Raw genomic sequence first — 19934 nt, 5'->3', positions numbered from 1 at the left:
AGGTTACCCAGTATGCACTGAGCTACAACATGAACCACAAATACCCACATCTAATAATTTACCCAGTATGCACTGAGCTACAGCATGAAACACAAATACCCACAGCTAATAGGTTACCCCTATGTACTGAGCTATAGCATGAACCACAAATACCCACAGATAATAGGTTACCCAGTATACACTTAGCTACAGCATGAACCACAAATACCCACAGCTAATAGGTTACCCCCTATGTACTGAGCTATAGCATGAACCACAAATACCCACAGCTAATAGGTTACCCAGTATGCACTGAGCTACAGCATGAACCACAAATACCCACAGCTAATAGGTTACCCCCTATGTACTGAGCTACAGCATGAACCACAAATACCCACAGCTAATAGGTTACCCAGTATGCACTGAGCTACAGCATGAACCACACATACCCCCAGCTAATAGGTTACCCCCTATGTACTGAGCTACAGCATGAACCACAAATACCCACAGCTAATAGGTTACCCAGTATGCACTGAGCTACAGCATGAACCACAGATACCCCCAGCTAATAGGTTACCCCCTATGTACTGAGCTATAGCATGAACCACAAATACCCACAGCTAATAGGTTACCCAGTATGCACTGAGCTACAGCATGAACCACAAATACCCACAGCTAATACGTTACCCCCTATGTACTGAGCTATAGCATAAACCACAAATACCCACAGCTAATAGGTTACCCCATATGCACTGAGCTATTGCATGAACCACAAATACCCACAGCAAATAAGATGCCCAGTATGCACTGAGCTACAACATGAACCACAAATACCCACAGCTAATGGGTTACCCCCTATGTACTGAGCTATAGCATGAACCACAAATACCCACAGCTAATAGGTTACCCCATATGCACTGAGCTATTGCATGAACCACAAATACCCACAGCAAATAAGATGCCCAGTATGCACTGAGCTACAGCATGAACCACAAATACCCACATCTAATAAGTTACCCAGTATGCACTGAGCTACAGCATGAACCACAAAAACCCCCACAGCTAATAGGTTACCCAGTATGCACTGAGCTATAGCATGAACCACAAATACCCACATCTATTAGGTTACCCAGTATGCACTGAGCTACAACATGAATAACAAATACCCACAGCTAATAGGTTACCCAGTATGCACTGAGCTACAGCATGAACCACAAATACCCACATCTAATAGGTTACCCAGTATGCACTGAGCTACAGCATGAACCACAAAAAAACCCACAGCTAATAGGTTACCCAGTATGCACTGAGCTATAGCATGAACCACAAAAAACCCCCACAGCTAATAGGTTACCCAGTATGCACTGAGCTATAGCATGAACCACAAATACCCACATCTATTAGGTTACCCAGAATGCACTGAGCTACAGCATGAACCACAAATACCCACAGCTAATAGGTTACCCCCTATGCACTGAGCTATAGCATGAACCACAAATACCCACATCTATTAGGTTACCCAGTATGCACTGAGCTACAGCATGAACCACAAATACCCACAGCTAATAGGTTACCCAGTATGCACTGAGTTACAGCATGAACCACAAATACCCACAGTTAATAGGTTACCCCATATGCACTGAGCTACAGCATGAACCACAAATACCGACATCTAATAGGTTACCCAGTATGCACTGAGCTACAGCATGAACCACAAATACCCACATCTAATACGTTACCCAGTTTGCACTGAGCTACAGCATGAACCACAAATACCCACAGCTAATAGGTTACCCAGTATGCACTGAGCTATAGCATGAACCACAAATACCCACATCTAATACGTTACCCAGTATGCACTGAACTACAGCATGAACCACAAATACCCACAGCTAATAGGTTACCCCCTATGTACTGAGCTATAGCATGAACCACAAATACCTATAGCTAATAGGTTACCCAGTATGCACTGAGCTACAGCATGAACCACAAATACCCAAAGCTAATAGGTTATCCCATATGCACTGAGCTACATAATGAACCACAAATACCCATATCTCATAGGTTACCCAGTATGCACTGAGCAACAGCATGAACCACAAATACCCACAGCTAATACGTTACCCCCTATGTACTGAGCTATAGCATGAATCACAAATACCCCCAGCTAATAAGTTACACAGTATGTACTGAGCTATAGCATGAACCACAAATACCCACAGCTAATAGGTTACCCAGTATGCACTGAGCTATAGCATGAACCACAAATACTCACATCTAATAGGTTACCCAGTATGCACTGTGCTACAACATGAACCACAAATACCCACAGCTAATAGGTTACCCCCTATGTACTGAGCTATAGCATGAACCACAAATACCCACAGCTAATAGGTTACCCAGTATGCACTGAGCTATAGCATGAATCACAAATACCCACATCTAATAGGTTACCCAGTATGCACTGAGCTACAACATGAACCACAAATACCCACATCTAATAATTTACCCAGTATGCACTGAGCTACAGCATGAAACACAAATACCCACAGCTAATAGGTTACCCCTATGTACTGAGCTATAGCATGAACCACAAATACCCACAGATAATAGGTTACCCAGTATGCACTGAGCTATAGCATGAACCACAAATACCCACATCTAATAGGTTACCCAATATCCACTGAGCTACAGTATGAACCACAAATACCCACAGCTAATAGGTTACCCAGTATGCACTCAGCTACAGCACAAACCGACATCTATTACGTTACCCAGTATGCACTGAGCTATAGCATGAACCACAAATACCCACATCTAATAGGATACCCAGTATGCACTGAGCTACAGCATGAACCACAAATACCCCCAGCTAAAAGGTTACCCAGAATGCTCTGAGCTACAGCATAAACCACAAATACCCACAGCTAATAGGTTACCCCCTATGTACTGAGCTATATCATGAACCACAAATACCTACAGCTAATAGGATACCCAGTATGCACTGAGCTATAGCATGAACCACAAATAACCACATCTAATAGGTTACCCAGTATGCACTGAGCTACAGCATGAACCACAATTACCCACAGCTAATAGGTTACCCCATATGCACTGAGCTACAGCATGAACCACAAATACCCCCATCTAATAGGTTACCCAGTATGCACTGCGCTACAGCATGAACCACAAATACCCACAGCTAATACGTTACCCCCTATGTACTGAGCTATAGCATGAACCACAAATACCCACAGCTAATAGGTTACTCAGTATGCACTGAGCTATAGCATGAACCACAGATACCCCCAGCTAAAAGGTTACCCCCTATGTACTGAGCTATAGCATGAACCACAAATACCCACAGCTAATAGGTTACCTCATATGCACTGAGCTATCGCATGAACCACAAATACCCCCAGCTAATAAGTTACACAGTATGTACTGAGCTATAGCATGAACCACAAATACCCACAGCTAATAGGTTACCCAGTATGCACTGAGCTATAGCATGAACCACAAATACTCACATCTAATAGGTTACCCAGTATGCACTGAGCTACAACATGAACCACAAATACCCACAGCTAATAGGTTACCCAGTATGCACTGAGCTATAGCATGAATCACAAATACCCACATCTAATAGGTTACCCAGTATGCACTGAGCTACAACATGAACCACAAATACCCACATCTAATAGGTTACCCAGTATGCACTGACCTACAGCATGAAACACAAATACCCACAGCTAATAGGTTACCCCCTATGTACTGAGCTATATCATGAACCACAAATACCTACAGCTAATAGGATACCCAGTATGCACTGAGCTATAGCATGAACCACAAATAACCACATCTAATAGGTTACCCAGTATGCACTGAGCTACAGCATGAACCACAATTACCCACAGCTAATAGGTTACCCCATATGCACTGAGCTACAGCATGAACCACAAATACCCCCATCTAATAGGTTACCCAGTATGCACTGCGCTACAGCATGAACCACAAATACCCACAGCTAATACGTTACCCCCTATGTACTGAGCTATAGCATGAACCACAAATACCCACAGCTAATAGGTTACTCAGTATGCACTGAGCTATAGCATGAACCACAGATACCCCCAGCTAATAGGTTACCCCCTATGTACTGAGCTATAGCATGAACCACAAATACCCACAGCTAATAGGTTACCTCATATTCACTGAGCTATCGCATGAACCACAAATACCCCCAGCTAATAAGTTACACAGTATGTACTGAGCTATAGCATGAACCACAAATACCCACAGCTAATAGGTTACCCAGTATGCACTGAGCTATAGCATGAACCACAAATACTCACATCTAATAGGTTACCCAGTATGCACTGAGCTACAACATGAACCACAAATACCCACAGCTAATAGGTTACCCAGTATGCACTGAGCTATAGCATGAATCACAAATACCCACATCTAATAGGTTACCCAGTATGCACTGAGCTACAACATGAACCACAAATACCCACATCTAATAGGTTACCCAGTATGCACTGACCTACAGCATGAAACACAAATACACACAGCTAATAGGTTACCCCCTATGTACTGAGCTATACCATGAAACACAAATACCCACAGCTAATAGGTTACCCAGTATGCACTGAGCTATAGCATGAACCACAAATACCCACACCTAATAGGTTACCCAGTATCCACTGAGCTACAGCATGAACCACAAATACCCACAGCTAATAGGTTACCCAGTGTGCACTGAGCTACAGCACAAACCGACATCTAATAGGTTACCCAGTATGCACTGAGCTACAGCGTGAACCACAAATACCCACAGCTAATAGGTTACCCCCTATGTACTGAGCTATAGCATGAACCACAAATACCCACAGCTAATAGGTTACCCAGTATGCACTGAGCTACAGCATGAACCACAAATACCCACAGCTAATAGGTTACCCAGTATGCACTGAGCTACAGCACAAACCGACATCTAATATGTTACCCAGTATGCACTGAGCTATAGCATGAACCACAAAATACCCACATCTAATAGGTTACCCAGTATGCACTGAGCTACAGCATGATCCACAAATACCCCCAGCTAAAAGGTTACCCAGTATGCACTGAGCTACAGCATAAACCACAAATACCCACAGCTAATAGGTTACCCCCTATGTACTGAGCTATAGCATGAACCACAAATACCTACAGCTAATAGGTTACCCAGTATGCACTGAGCTATAGCATGAACCACAAATACCCACAGCTAATAGGTTACACAGTATGCTATAGCATGAACCACACATACCCACAACTAATAGGTTACCCAGTATAGACTGAGCTATAGAATGAACCACAAGTACCCACAGCTTATAGGTTACCCCGTATGCACCGAGCTACAGCATGAACCACAAATACCCACATCTAATAGGTTACCCAGTATGCACTGAGCTACAGCATGAACCACAAATACCCACAGCAAATAGGTTACCCCCTATGTACTGAGCTAGAGCATGAACCACAAATACCCACAGCAAATAGGTTACCCAGTATGCACTGAGCTATAGCATGAACCATAAATACCCACAGCTAATAGGTTACCCAGTATGCCCTGAGCTATAGCATGAACCACAAATACCCCCAGCTAATAGGTTACACAGTATGCTATAGCATGAACCACACATACCCACAACTAATAGGTTACCCTGTATAGACTGAGCTATGGCATGAACCACAAGTACCCACAGCTTATAGGTTACCCCGTATGCACTGAGCTACAGCATGAACCACAAATACCCACATCTAATAGGTTACCCAGTATGCACTGAGCTACAGCATGAACCACAAATACCCACAGCAAATAGGTTACCCCCTATGTACTGAGCTATAGCATGAACCACAAATGCCCACAGCTAATAGGTTACCCAGTATGCACTAAGCCATAGCATTAACAACAAATACCCACAGCTAATAGGTTACCGATTATGCACTGAGCTACAGCATGAACCACAAATAGCCATAGCTAATAGGTTACCCCCTATGTACTAAGCTATAGTATGAACCACAAATACCCACAGCTAATAGGTTACCCCCTATGTACTACGCTGTAGCATGAACCACAAATACCCACAGCTAATGGGTTACCCAGTATGCACTGAGCTATAGCATGAACCACAAATACCCACAGCTAATAGGCTATCCAGTATGCACTAAGCTATAGCATGAACCACAGATACCCACAGCTAATAGGTTACCCAGTATGCACTGAGCTATAGCATGAACCACAATTACCCACCACTAATATGTTACCCAGTATGCACTGTGCTACAGCATGATCTATAAATACCCATAGCTAATAGGTTACACAGTATGCTATAGCATGAACCACACATACCCACAGCTAATAGGTTACCCAGTATGCACTAAGCTATAGCATGAACCACAATTACCCACCACTAATAGGTTACCCAGTATGCACTGTGCTACAGCATGATCTATAAATACCCATAGCTAATAGGTTACCCAGTATGCACTGAGCTATAGCATGAACCACAAATACCCACATCTAATAGGTTACCCAGTATGCACTGAGCTACAACATGAACCACAAATACCCACATCTAATAGGTTACCCAGTATGCACTGAGCTACAGCATGAAACACAAATACCCACAGCTAATAGGTTACCCCCTATGTACTGAGCTATAGCATGAACCACAAATACCCACAGCTAATAGGTTACCCAGTATGCACTGAGCTATAGCATGAACCACAAATACCCACATCTAATAGGTTACCCAGTATCCACTGAGCTACAACATGCACCACAAATGCCCACAGCTAATAGGTTACCCAGTGTGCACTGAGCTACAGCACAAACCGACATCTAATAGGTTACCCAGTATGCACTGAGCTACAGCATGAACCACAAATACCCACAGCTAATAGGTTACCCCCTATGTACTGAGCTATAGCATGAACCACAAATACCCACAGCTAATAGGTTACCCAGTATGCACTGAGCTATAGCATGAACCACAAATACCCACACCTAATAGGTTACCCAGTATGCACTGAGCTATAGCATGAACCACAAATACCCACAGCTAAAAGGGTACCCAGTATGCACTGTGCTACAGCATGATCTATAAATACCCATAGCTAATAGGTTACCCAGTATGCACTGAGCTATAGCATGAACCACAAATACCCACATCTAATAGGTTACCCAGTATGCACTGAGCTACAACATGAACCACAAATACCCACATCTAATAGGTTACCCAGTATGCACTGAGCTACAGCATGAAACACAAATACCCACAGCTAATAGGTTACCCCCTATGTACTGAGCTATAGCATGAACCACAAATACCCACAGCTAATAGGTTACCCAGTATGCACTGAGCTATAGCATGAACCACAAATACCCACATCTAATAGGTTACCCAGTATCCACTGAGCTACAACATGAACCACAAATGCCCACAGCTAATAGGTTACCCAGTGTGCACTGAGCTACAGCACAAACCGACATCTAATAGGTTACCCAGTATGCACTGAGCTACAGCATGAACCACAAATACCCACAGCTAATAGGTTACCCCCTATGTACAGAGCTATAGCATGAACCACAAATACCCACAGCTAATAGGTTACCCAGTATGCACTGAGCTATAGCATGAACCACAAATACCCACACCTAATAGGTTACCCAGTATGCACTGAGCTATAGCATGAACCACAAATACCCACAGCTAAAAGGTTACCCAGTATGCACTGAGCTACAGCATAAACCACAAATACCCACAGCTAATAGGTTACCCCCTATGTACTGAGCTATTGCATGAACCACAAATACCTACAGCTAATAGGATACCCCATATGCACTGAGCTACAGCATGAACCTTAAAAATAGGTTACCGAGTATGCACTGAGCAATAGCATGAAACACAAATACCCACAGCTAATAGGTTACCCCATATGCACTGAGCTACAGCATGAACCTTAAAAATAGGTTACCGAGTATGCACTGAGCTATAGCATGAATCACAAATACCCACAGCTTAATGGTTACCGAGTATGCACTGAGCTACAGCATGAACCACAAATACCCACAGCTAATAGGTTACCCCCTATGTACTGAGCTATAGCATGAACCACAAATACCCACAGCTAATAGGTTACCCAGTATGCACTGAGCTATAGCATGAACCACAAATACCCACACCTAATAGGTTACCCAGTATGCACTGAGCTATAGCATGAACCACAAATACCCACAGCTAAAAGGTTACCCAGTATGCACTGTGCTACAGCATGATCTATAAATACCCATAGCTAATAGGTTACCCAGTATGCACTGAGCTATAGCATGAACCACAAATACCCACATCTAATAGGTTACCCAGTATGCACTGAGCTACAACATGAACCACAAATACCCACATCTAATAGGTTACCCAGTATGCACTGAGCTACAGCATGAAACACAAATACCCACAGCTAATAGGTTACCCCCTATGTACTGAGCTATAGCATGAACCACAAATACCCACAGCTAATAGGTTACCCAGTATGCACTGAGCTATAGCATGAACCACAAATACCCACATCTAATAGGTTACCCAGTATCCACTGAGCTACAACATGAACCACAAATGCCCACAGCTAATAGGTTACCCAGTGTGCACTGAGCTACAGCACAAACCGACATCTAATAGGTTACCCAGTATGCACTGAGCTACAGCATGAACCACAAATACCCACAGCTAATAGGTTACCCCCTATGTACTGAGCTATAGCATGAACCACAAATACCCACAGCTAATAGGTTACCCAGTATGCACTGAGCTATAGCATGAACCACAAATACCCACACCTAATAGGTTACCCAGTATGCACTGAGCTATAGCATGAACCACAAATACCCACAGCTAAAAGGTTACCCAGTATGCACTGAGCTACAGCATAAACCACAAATACCCACAGCTAATAGGTTACCCCCTATGTACTGAGCTATTGCATGAACCACAAATACCTACAGCTAATAGGATACCCCATATGCACTGAGCTACAGCATGAACCTTAAAAATAGGTTACCGAGTATGCACTGAGCAATAGCATGAAACACAAATACCCACAGCTAATAGGTTACCCCATATGCACTGAGCTACAGCATGAACCTTAAAATTAGGTTACCGAGTATGCACTGAGCTATAGCATGAATCACAACTACCCACAGCTTAATGGTTACCGAGTATGCACTGAGCTACAGCATGAACCACAAATACCCACAGCTAATAGGTTACCCAGTATGCACTAAGCTATAACATGAACCACAAATACCCACAGATAATAGGTTACCCAGTATGCACTGAGCTGCAGCATGAACCATAAATACCCACAGTTAATAGGTTACCCAGTATGTACTGAGCTACAGCATGAACCATAAATACCCAAAGCTAATAGGTTACCCAGTATGCACTGAGCTATAGCATGAACCATAAATACCCACAGCTAATAGGTTACCCAGTATGCACTAAGCTATAGCATGAACCACAAATACCCACAGCTAATAGGTTACCCAGTATGCACTAAGCTATAGCATGAACCACAAATACCCACAGCTAATAGGTTACCCAGTATGCACTGAGCCATAACATTAACCACAGATACCCACAGCTAATAGGTTACTGAGTATGCACTGAACTATAGCATGAACCACAAATACCCCCAGCTAATAGGTTTCCCAGTATGCACTGAGCTATAGCATGAACCATAATTACCCACAGTTAATAGGTTAGCCAGTATGTACTGAGCTACAGCATGAACCATAAATACCCGAAGCTAATAGGTTACCCAGTATCCACTGAGCTATAGCATGAACCACAAATACCCACAGCTAATAGGTTACCCAGTATGCACTGAGCTATAGCATGAACCACAAATACCCACAGCTAATAGGTTACCCAGTATGCACTAAGCTATAGCATGAACCACAAATACCCACAGCTAATAGGTTACCCAGTATGCACTGAGCTGCAGAACGAACCACAACTACCCACATCTAATAGGTTACCCAGTATGCACTGAGCTATAGCATGAACCTTAAATACCCACAGCTAATAGGTTTCCCAGTATGCACTAAGCTATAGCATGAACCACAAATACCCACAGCTAATAGGTTACCCAGTATGCACTGACCTATAGCATGAACCACAAATACCCACAGCTAATAGGTTACCCAGTATGTACTGAGCTATAGCATGAACCACAAATACCCACAGCTAATAGGTTACCCAGTATGCACTGAGCTATAGCATGAACCAACATTACCCACAGTTAATAGGTTACCCAGTATGCACTGAGCTATAGCATGAACCATAAATACTTACAGCTAATAGGTTACCCAGAATGCACTGAGCTATAGCATGAACCACAGATACCCACAGCTAATAGGTTACCCAGTATGCACTGAGCTATAGCATGAACCACAAATACCCACATCTAATAGGTTACCCCATATGCACTGAGCTACAGCATGAACCACAAATACCCACAGCTAATAGGTTACACAGTATGCACTGAGTTATAGCATGAACCACTAATACCCACAGCTAATAGGTTACCCCATATGCACTGAGCTACAGCATGAACCACAAATACCCACAGCTAATAGGTTACCCCCTATGCACTGAGTTATAGCATGAACCACAAATACCCACAGCTAATAGGTTACCCCGTATGCACTGAGCTACAGCATGAAACACAAATACCCACAGCTAATAGGTAACCTAGTATCAGGGATAGGCACAGACAAAGGCTGTGGCTGACATTTTCCAAAGTACAGACCTTAGTGAAGGACACCAAGGTACATTTGATATTATAAACATTATTTTATAGTGCTTGGTGTTATTATATTGATGCAGATACCACTGATCCTATAACCAGCCCTCCTCTGGCTATACTCATGAGCCAGTGTCACTACTGTGTCATTATATAGTGCTGGGTGTTATTATACTGATACAGATACCACTGATCCTATAACCAGCCCTCCTCTGGCTATACCCATGAGCCAGTGTCACTACTGTGTCATTATATAGTGCTGGGTGTTATTATACTGATGCAGATACCACTGATCCTATAACCAGTCCTCCTCTGGCTATACCCATGAGCCAGTGTCACTACTGTGTCATTATATAGTGCTGGGTGTTATTATACTGATGCAGATACCACTGATCCTATAACCAGCCCTCCTCTGGCTATACCCATGTGCCAGTGTCACTACTGTGTCATTATATAGTGCATGGTGTTATTATACTGATACAGATACCACTGACCCTATAACCAGCTCTTGTCTGGCTATACCCATGTGCCAGTGTCACTACTGTGTCATTATATAGTGCTGGGTGTTATTATACTGTTGCAGATACTACTGATCCTATAACCAGCCCTCCTCTGGCTATATCCATGAGCCAGTGTCACTACTGTGTCTTTGTATATTGCTTGGTGTTATTATACTGATGCAGATACCACTGATCCTATAACCAGCCCTCCTCTGGCTATACCCATGTGCCAGTGTCACTACTGTGTCATTATATAGTGCTTGGTGTTATTATACTGATGCAGATACCACTGATCCTATAACCAGACCTCCTCTGGCTATACCCATGAGCCAGTGTCACTACTGTGTCTTTGTATATTGCTTGGTGTTATTATACTGATGCAGATACCACTGATCCTGTAACCAGCCCTCCTCTGGCTATACTCATGAGCCAATGTCACTACTGTGTCATTATATAGTGCTGGGTGTTATTATACTGATGTAGATACCACTGATCCTATAACCAGCCCTCCTCTGGCTATACCCATGAGCCAGTGTCACTACTGTGTCATTATATAGCGCTGGATGTTATTATACTGATGCAGATACCACTGATCCTATAACCAGCCCTCCTCTTGCTATACCCATGTGCCAGTGTCACTACTGTATCATTATATAGTGCTGGGTGTTATTATACTGATGCAGATACCACTGATCCTATAACCAGCCCTCCTCTGGCTATACCCATGCCCCAGTGTCACTACTGTGTCATTATATACTGCTGGGTGTTATTATACTGATGCAGATACCACTGACCCTATAACCAGCCCTCCTCTGGCTATACCCATGTGCCAGTGTCACTACTGTGTCATTATATAGTGCTGGGTGTTATTATACTGATGCAGATACCACTGATCCTATAACCAGCCCTCCTCTGGCTATACCCATGTGCCAGTGTCACTACTGTGTCATTATATAGTGCTGGGTGTTATTATACTGATGCAGATACCACTGATCCTATAACCAGCCCTCCTCTGGCTATACCCATGAGCCAGTGTCACTACTATGTCATTATATACTGCTGGGTGTTATTATACTGATGCAGATACCACTGATCCTATAACCAGCCCTCCTCTGGCTATACCCATGAGCCAGTGTCACTACTGTGTCATTATATAGTGCTGGGTGTTATTATACTGATTCAGATACCACTGATCCTATAACCAGCCCTCCTCTGGCTATACCCATGAGCCAGCGTCACTACTGTGTCATTATATAGTGCTTGGTGTTATTATACTGATACAGATACCACTGATCCTATAACCAGCCCTCCTCTGGCTATACCCATGTGCCAGTGTCACTACTGTGTCATTATATAGTGCTTTGTGTTATACTGATCCAGATACCACTGATCCTATAACCAGCCCTCCTCTGGCTATACCCATGAGCCAGTGTCACTACTGTGTCATTATATAGCGCTGGGTGTTATTATACTGATGTAGATACCACTGATCCTATAACCAGCTCTCCTCTGGCTATACCCATGTGCCAGTGTCACTACTGTGTCATTATATAGTGCATGGTGTTATTATACTGATACAGATACCACTGATCCTATAACCAGCCATCCTCTGGCTATACCCATGTGCCAGTGTCACTACTGTGTCATTATATAGTGCTGGGTGTTATTATTCTGATGCAGATATCACTGACCCTATAACCAGCCCTTGTCTGGCTATACCCATGTGCCAGTGTCACTACTGTGTCATTATATAGTGCTGGGTGTTATTATACTGATGCAGATGCCACTGATTCTATTACCAGCCCTTGTCTGGCTATACCCATGAGCCAGTGTCACTACTGTTCTGTGTCATTATATAGTGCTAGGTGTTATTATTCTGATGCAGATACCACTGATACTATAACCAGCCCTTGTCTGGCTATATGCATGTGCCAGTGTCACTACTGTGTCTATGTATAGATGGGTGTTATTATACAGATGCAGATACACATCCAGTTGTGGCGGACACTGCAAGGGCTAGTCACGGACACCAGTGTCCGTATACGGACACCTTGCCTATCCCTGTCTAGTATGCACTGAGCTATAGCATGAACCACAAATACCCACAGCTAATAGGTTACCCAGTATGCACTGAGCTATAGCAGGAACCACAAATACCCACAGCTAATAGGTTACCCAGTATGCACTGAGCTATAGCATGAACCACAAATACCCGAAGCTAATAGGTTACCCAGTATGCACTGAGCTATTGCATGAACCACAAATACCCATCTTATATAAAACAAACTATAGAGAGCAGTACAATACTCATAGCTACAGCAGGCAGATTATATACATTACACCATACTGAGCATTACATATACAGAGATCTAAACATTAGGGCCTTATTGTATCAGAGTTAGTCCATTCTTCATACAAACCCATATACTTATTGTAACATTCTGTTTTACCTCTGATGGCAATAGGGTAACTGGCACCCTCTCCTCCTCCAACATGCGCTTTGACTCCTTTTCCCAGTGTAGATAATCGATGAGCGACCTATGATCATATTGGCCAGTTGGTGTTTTTCCCGTCTGATCCTTCTGTATCATCCCCACTGGAACTCTGGGATCAGGGGCCAAAACCTCTATTTCACTCTGTAGTTCCTTAAGTTCCTCTGGAGACAAATTTGCTAAAATTTCATCTTCATCTATATCCTCAAAAAGCTCTTCAGTATCTGAATCCTGGCTGTACTGAGACATTGTGAATTCTATTAAAGAATAACACAGATAGAAGGGGCAAAGAGCAGAACTACTTCCTCTATGAGAGCACTCGACCATGTGCAAAGTATGTGAAACTCACTTGAGATTATGTGTGGTCTATATTAAGCACTGAGAGTCTGGATGGAGAATTTATGGCGGTGCTACCATGTTCTGTTTTCAGCAACTGGTGTCAGCTGTGCAAACGTCTGTGACATTTCAGTACAGCTGATCCCCCTCGTCATTGTGTAATGTATTTGCTAGTTATCTTCTAGAGAATTCCATCAATCTACCAGCAGGCCGCGTCCACAGTCCTGATGTGCTCCTTGTGAAACTGATGCTATTTAAATGGACATTAAACACGTTAAATAAAATGTTTTATTATGTGTAGTAAAAAAAACACCTTTGAAAGATACTTTATTCTGTCATCTTTTCCTGTTATTTGATTCTGAAAATTGTGGGCTTTCCAAATCCAATCATTTTCTATAAAATAGTGGTCATCAACAATTTGTAATTTTGCTTTAATCTATTGTGGTGAGGACACTTTGGCACAGATAATGTGTACAAACAATGGTTGTGTAGAATGATGAAATCTTAAAGGAACAGTCTACTTATTTTTTTTTTATTGTTTATAAAGACAGATAACTTCCAATTCTCCAGCTTTGCATAACCAACATAGTTATATTAATATACTGTAGAGAATGATAATGGGTATATAAAAAACAGCACTAATTGGTTAAAATGCAAGATTGTAAAAAGTACTGAGATAAGGGGCAGTCATGCAAAACGGGGAAAGGATAATAAAGGGATTATGTATCATTTTTAACAATAACATGTTAGTAGACTGTCCCTTTAAAGGGTCTATAAACCATTCTAAATAGTTACTTTAAAGGGACACTGAACCCAATTTTTTTCTTTTGTGATTCAGATAGAGCAGCAATTTTAAACAACTTTCTAATTTACTCCTTTTATCAATTGTTCTTTGTTCTCTTGCTATCTTTATTTGAAAAAGAAAGTCCAGAACCTTGGACAGCACTTGTTTATTGGTGGATTAATTTATCCACCAATCAGCAAGGACAACCCAGGTTCTTCACCAAAATGGGCCGTCATCTAAACTTACATTCTTGCTTTCCAAATAAAGATACCAAGAGAATTTGCTATTAGGAGTAAATTAAAAAGCTGCTTAAAAGGCTCTGTCTGAATCACAAAATAAAAGATGTTGGGTTCAGTGTCCCTTTAAGGTTGCAAACAGGTTTGATTACACACTTTATCTATCCTCAGCAGAAGAGATTAGATTAGGGTTTCAACATGGCAGGACCTATAGAAACTAAAGTACTTTAAAGAAACTACTAAACCTTTACAGTTATTTCTTTAATATTAAAACAACTAATACACTAAAATAATTATAATAAATATATAGTCTTACTGTTCTCAGACTCATTTTTGCCCTAGATACATAAGTATATTTAAAGGGACACTAAACCCAATTTTAAGGAACTTTCTAATTTACTCATCAATTTTTCTTCGTTCTCTTGCTATCTTTATTTGAAAAGGAAGGCAGCTAAGCTAAGGAGGTAGCCAATTTTTGGTTCAGACCCTGGTTAGCGCTCAGCCAGCAATCAGCAAGCACAACCCAGGTTGGGAACAAAAAATGGGCCGGCTTCTAAACGTACATTCTTGCTTTTCAAATAAAGATAGCAAGAGAATGAAGAAGAATTGATAATAGGAGTAAATTAGAAAGTTGCTTTAAATTGCTGCTCTATCTAAATCCTGAAAGAAAAAAATTGGGTTCAGTGTCCCTTTAACATTTATTTATTGTTTAATATCTCCCTTCACATAAAGATACAATGTATTTAGTATTTGGTGTTTGTTCTTCATTTGAAAACCAAATAATACTTTGAACTAATTTTCCTGTTGTTTACAAGCAAATAATGGAAAAAAATACATCTCTTTTGCGTGCTGCTCTTTTGCAATAAAGTTCTTAAAAGGACATAAAACCTCTTTCTGTTTCTTTGCATTAGATCACTGGTTTTCAGACCTCCCCAACAGGCCAGGTTTTCTGGATTACCTTGGATGAGAGCAGGTAAAATAGCCATGTTTATTAATCAGCTGATTATTTCACCTGTGCTCCAGTTCAGATATCCTCAAAATGTGGCCTGTTAGGGAGTCTGAGTACAGGGTTGAAAACCAGTGCATTAGATTAACATTCAAACCGAGTAGGAACACTTTCCTAATATGTTAACACCTATGTAGCAGCAGTTGTCTTTCAATCCCCCAGCAATTGCCTATTTTGGGGGTCACTCTGAGCATGTTTCTGCAGCAGCCAAGGCTTGGCACTGTCACAAGAGAATACAGATTTAAAAATGTTATAAAAAAATAAAGTTGATTAATTATTACATTCTTATTAAACTGAAATCATATGCTTGAGAAATGCAGTTGTAGAAGATGCTGGCCACCCTTATTCATTATTGTATCACTCCCAAACCTCAGAGGTGCCCACTGCCCTCAGATTACAGGCCAGGCAGTGCCCTTTTATATACCCAGTGCTCTACAGACAGCAAAGGGGGATTGGGAAGGGGGATTTAAAAAGAAATATATAGGTACTCTCCTCAATTCCCCCGGCAACCTTGTTTTTAGTTTCATTATCTTTTTTTTAACTCTAAATGTTATGGTCTAGAACATTGTTTCACAACTGCGGTCCTCAATAACCCCAAACAGGTCAGGTTTTCATTATAGCTAAACGAGTGCACATGTGAAATAATCACTTGATGGGTGATTGCAGGTTAGTAACCATCGTTACTGATCAGTTGACCTGTGCACTGGTTCAGCCATAATGAAAACCTGGCCTGTTGGGGGTACATAGATAAGACCAGTGATATTACTAGTATTGATTATTGTATATCTGGTTGGAATTGAGCTCTATAAGATTACCCAAAGAGTAAAGAACATTGTTGTCTGGAAGAGAAGAAAATCTGTTTCTTTAGAAGTCCACTTTGATCATAGGAGAAGCTCAATATAAAATATGTAGCCCAAGTTATTTAAAGCTAGAATTCTGTTATTGCCTGTGATAAAATACACATAACAAGGATGGTTTTACACAAACAGCGGCTCTCCTCTTGGATAGGAAATACTTGCACACAATGTACCCACATTCTAATGGATTGGAATATGGGCCAGTGTCCTTTAATGTAGTTAATATATAAATTAATTGCAGACTCTCTGGTTAGTGAGAAATCTAGTGACACTATATATAATGCTGCTGTGATGAGAGGTGGATAATCAATAAAATATGCAACACGAGGTCCCCTGGCAGAGGCGTAACTAGAAACCACAGGACCCAGGTGCAAGAATCTAAGAAGGGCCCCCCCCCTACTCCCCCCACTACTCCCCCCTACTCCCCCCCCCAAAAAAAGGTGAATTTGATACATATCTTTTTTCTTTTCATTACATTTAACACAGAAAAAAAATGTGAATCAGATTACATGTCTGCAAAAGGAGGTACCATGTGCCCACATTCTGTGAGATGGTCTGACCCCCATTACTATATATAGTGACACTGTTTAACCCACCAGTACTGTATATAGTGAGTTAGTGACACAGTCTGTAATCTGCCAGTGAAATGTCTGGCCTGACCCTACCTGCCCCAGTACTTTATAAAGTGACCACAGTAGTCTCATAGTCCAGCCCCTCCGTACTGTATATAGTGGTACTGTATAGTGACACTGTTTACCCCCTCCCCCCATGCTGTAGTAACAAGGTCTGTAATTTGCTGGTTCCACAAACATACACACACATACACGCATAAATACACACACAGTCACATACATACACACAAATACATGCATAAATACACACACAGTTACATACATACACACAAATACATGCATAAATACACACAGTCACATACATACACACACACACACACACACATATATACATGCATACACACACACACACACAGTCACACACACACTCACACACACACATGCATACATACACACGGTCACATACATACACACACACACACACACACACAGTCACACACACACACATGCATACATACACACAGTCACATACATACACACACACACACACATATATACATGCATACACACACACAGTCACACACACACATGCATACATACACACAGTCACATACATACACACACACACATATATACATGCATACACACACACACAGTCACACACACACATGCATACATACACACAGTCACATACATACACACACACACATATATACATGCATACATACACACACAGTCACACACACACATGCATACATACACACAGTCACATACATACATACACAGGTACATACATAATAGGGTTGCCACCTCGACCATGTTTTCCTGCACACTTATGAGTTGCACATGCTGCAGGGTAAGGAGGGCAGAACATGTACTGAGCCTCTGGACATAACATGAATATTGCTGATGAACAGCACAATACAAGTCCCTACCTGCACACCCTATAGCATGTGTAACTCATACGTGTCAAGGAAAACGTGGCTGAGGTGGCAACCCTAATACATACACAGGAACATACATACACACATACACATATACATGCATAAATACACACACAGTCACATACATACACACACACACATACATGCATAAATACACACAGTCACATACATACATACACACACACATACATGCATAAATACACACACAGTCACATACACACACACACATACATGCATAAATACACACACAGTCACATACATACACACACACACACACATACATGCATAAATACACATACAGTCACATACATACATACACACACATACATGCATAAATACACACAGTCACATACATACACACACATACACATGCATAAATACACACACAGTCACATACAAACATACACACACATACATGCATAAATATACACACACACACACACACACATACATACATACACACACACACATACATGCATAAATACACACAGTCACATACATAATACACACACATACACATGCATAAATACACACACAGTCACATACAAACATACACACACATACATACATACATACACACACATACATGCATAAATACACACAGTCACATACATACATACACACACACATGCATAAACACACACACAGTCACATACAAACATACACACACATACATGCATAAATACACACAGTCACATACACATATACACACACATACATGCATAAATACACACACACAGTCACATACACACACACATACATGCATAAATACACACACACACAGTCACATACACACACACATACATGCATAAATACACACACAGTCACATACATACACACACACACACACACACATACATGCATAAATACACACACAGTCACATACATACATACACACACATACATGCATAAATACACACAGTCACATACATACATACACACACACATGCATAAACACACACACAGTCACATACAAACATACACACACATACATGCATAAATACACACAGTCACATACACATATACACACACATACATGCATAAATACACACACACAGTCACATACACACACACATACATGCATAAATACACACACACACAGTCACATACACACACACATACATGCATAAATACACACACAGTCACATACATACACACACACACACACATACATGCATAAATACACACACAGTCACATACATACATACACACACATACATGCATAAATACACACAGTCACATACATACATACACACACACACACACATGCATAAATACACACACAGTCACATACAAACATACACACACATACATGCATAAATACACACAGTCACATACACACATACGCACACATACATGCATAAATACACA

At 41.5% G+C, this 19934-nt stretch overlaps 1 protein-coding gene across 2 annotated transcripts in view; it reads right to left on the bottom strand.

Moving 5' to 3' along the window:
• The window catches only part of LMOD3 (leiomodin 3), a 48197-nt gene extending 34012 nt beyond the window's left edge, over positions 1-14185 (bottom strand). Inside the window, exon 1 of one of the 2 annotated variants that reach the window (XM_053720680.1) lies at positions 13787-14185. In XM_053720680.1, coding sequence (XP_053576655.1) covers positions 13787-14155 — 369 coding nt within the window. In that variant the 5' untranslated portion in view covers positions 14156-14185. The remainder of the gene's footprint in view (positions 1-13786) is intronic. The other variant, XM_053720681.1, reaches the window with a different exon arrangement.
• Positions 14186-19934: the final 5749 nt, after the last annotated feature.

The sequence above is a fragment of the Bombina bombina genome, chromosome 7, assembly GCF_027579735.1.
Source record: "Bombina bombina isolate aBomBom1 chromosome 7, aBomBom1.pri, whole genome shotgun sequence".
Taxonomy (NCBI): Eukaryota; Metazoa; Chordata; class Amphibia; order Anura; family Bombinatoridae; genus Bombina; species Bombina bombina.
The sequence above is the reverse complement of the archived record's forward strand: the minus strand, read 5'-3'. Positions and strand labels throughout refer to the sequence as shown.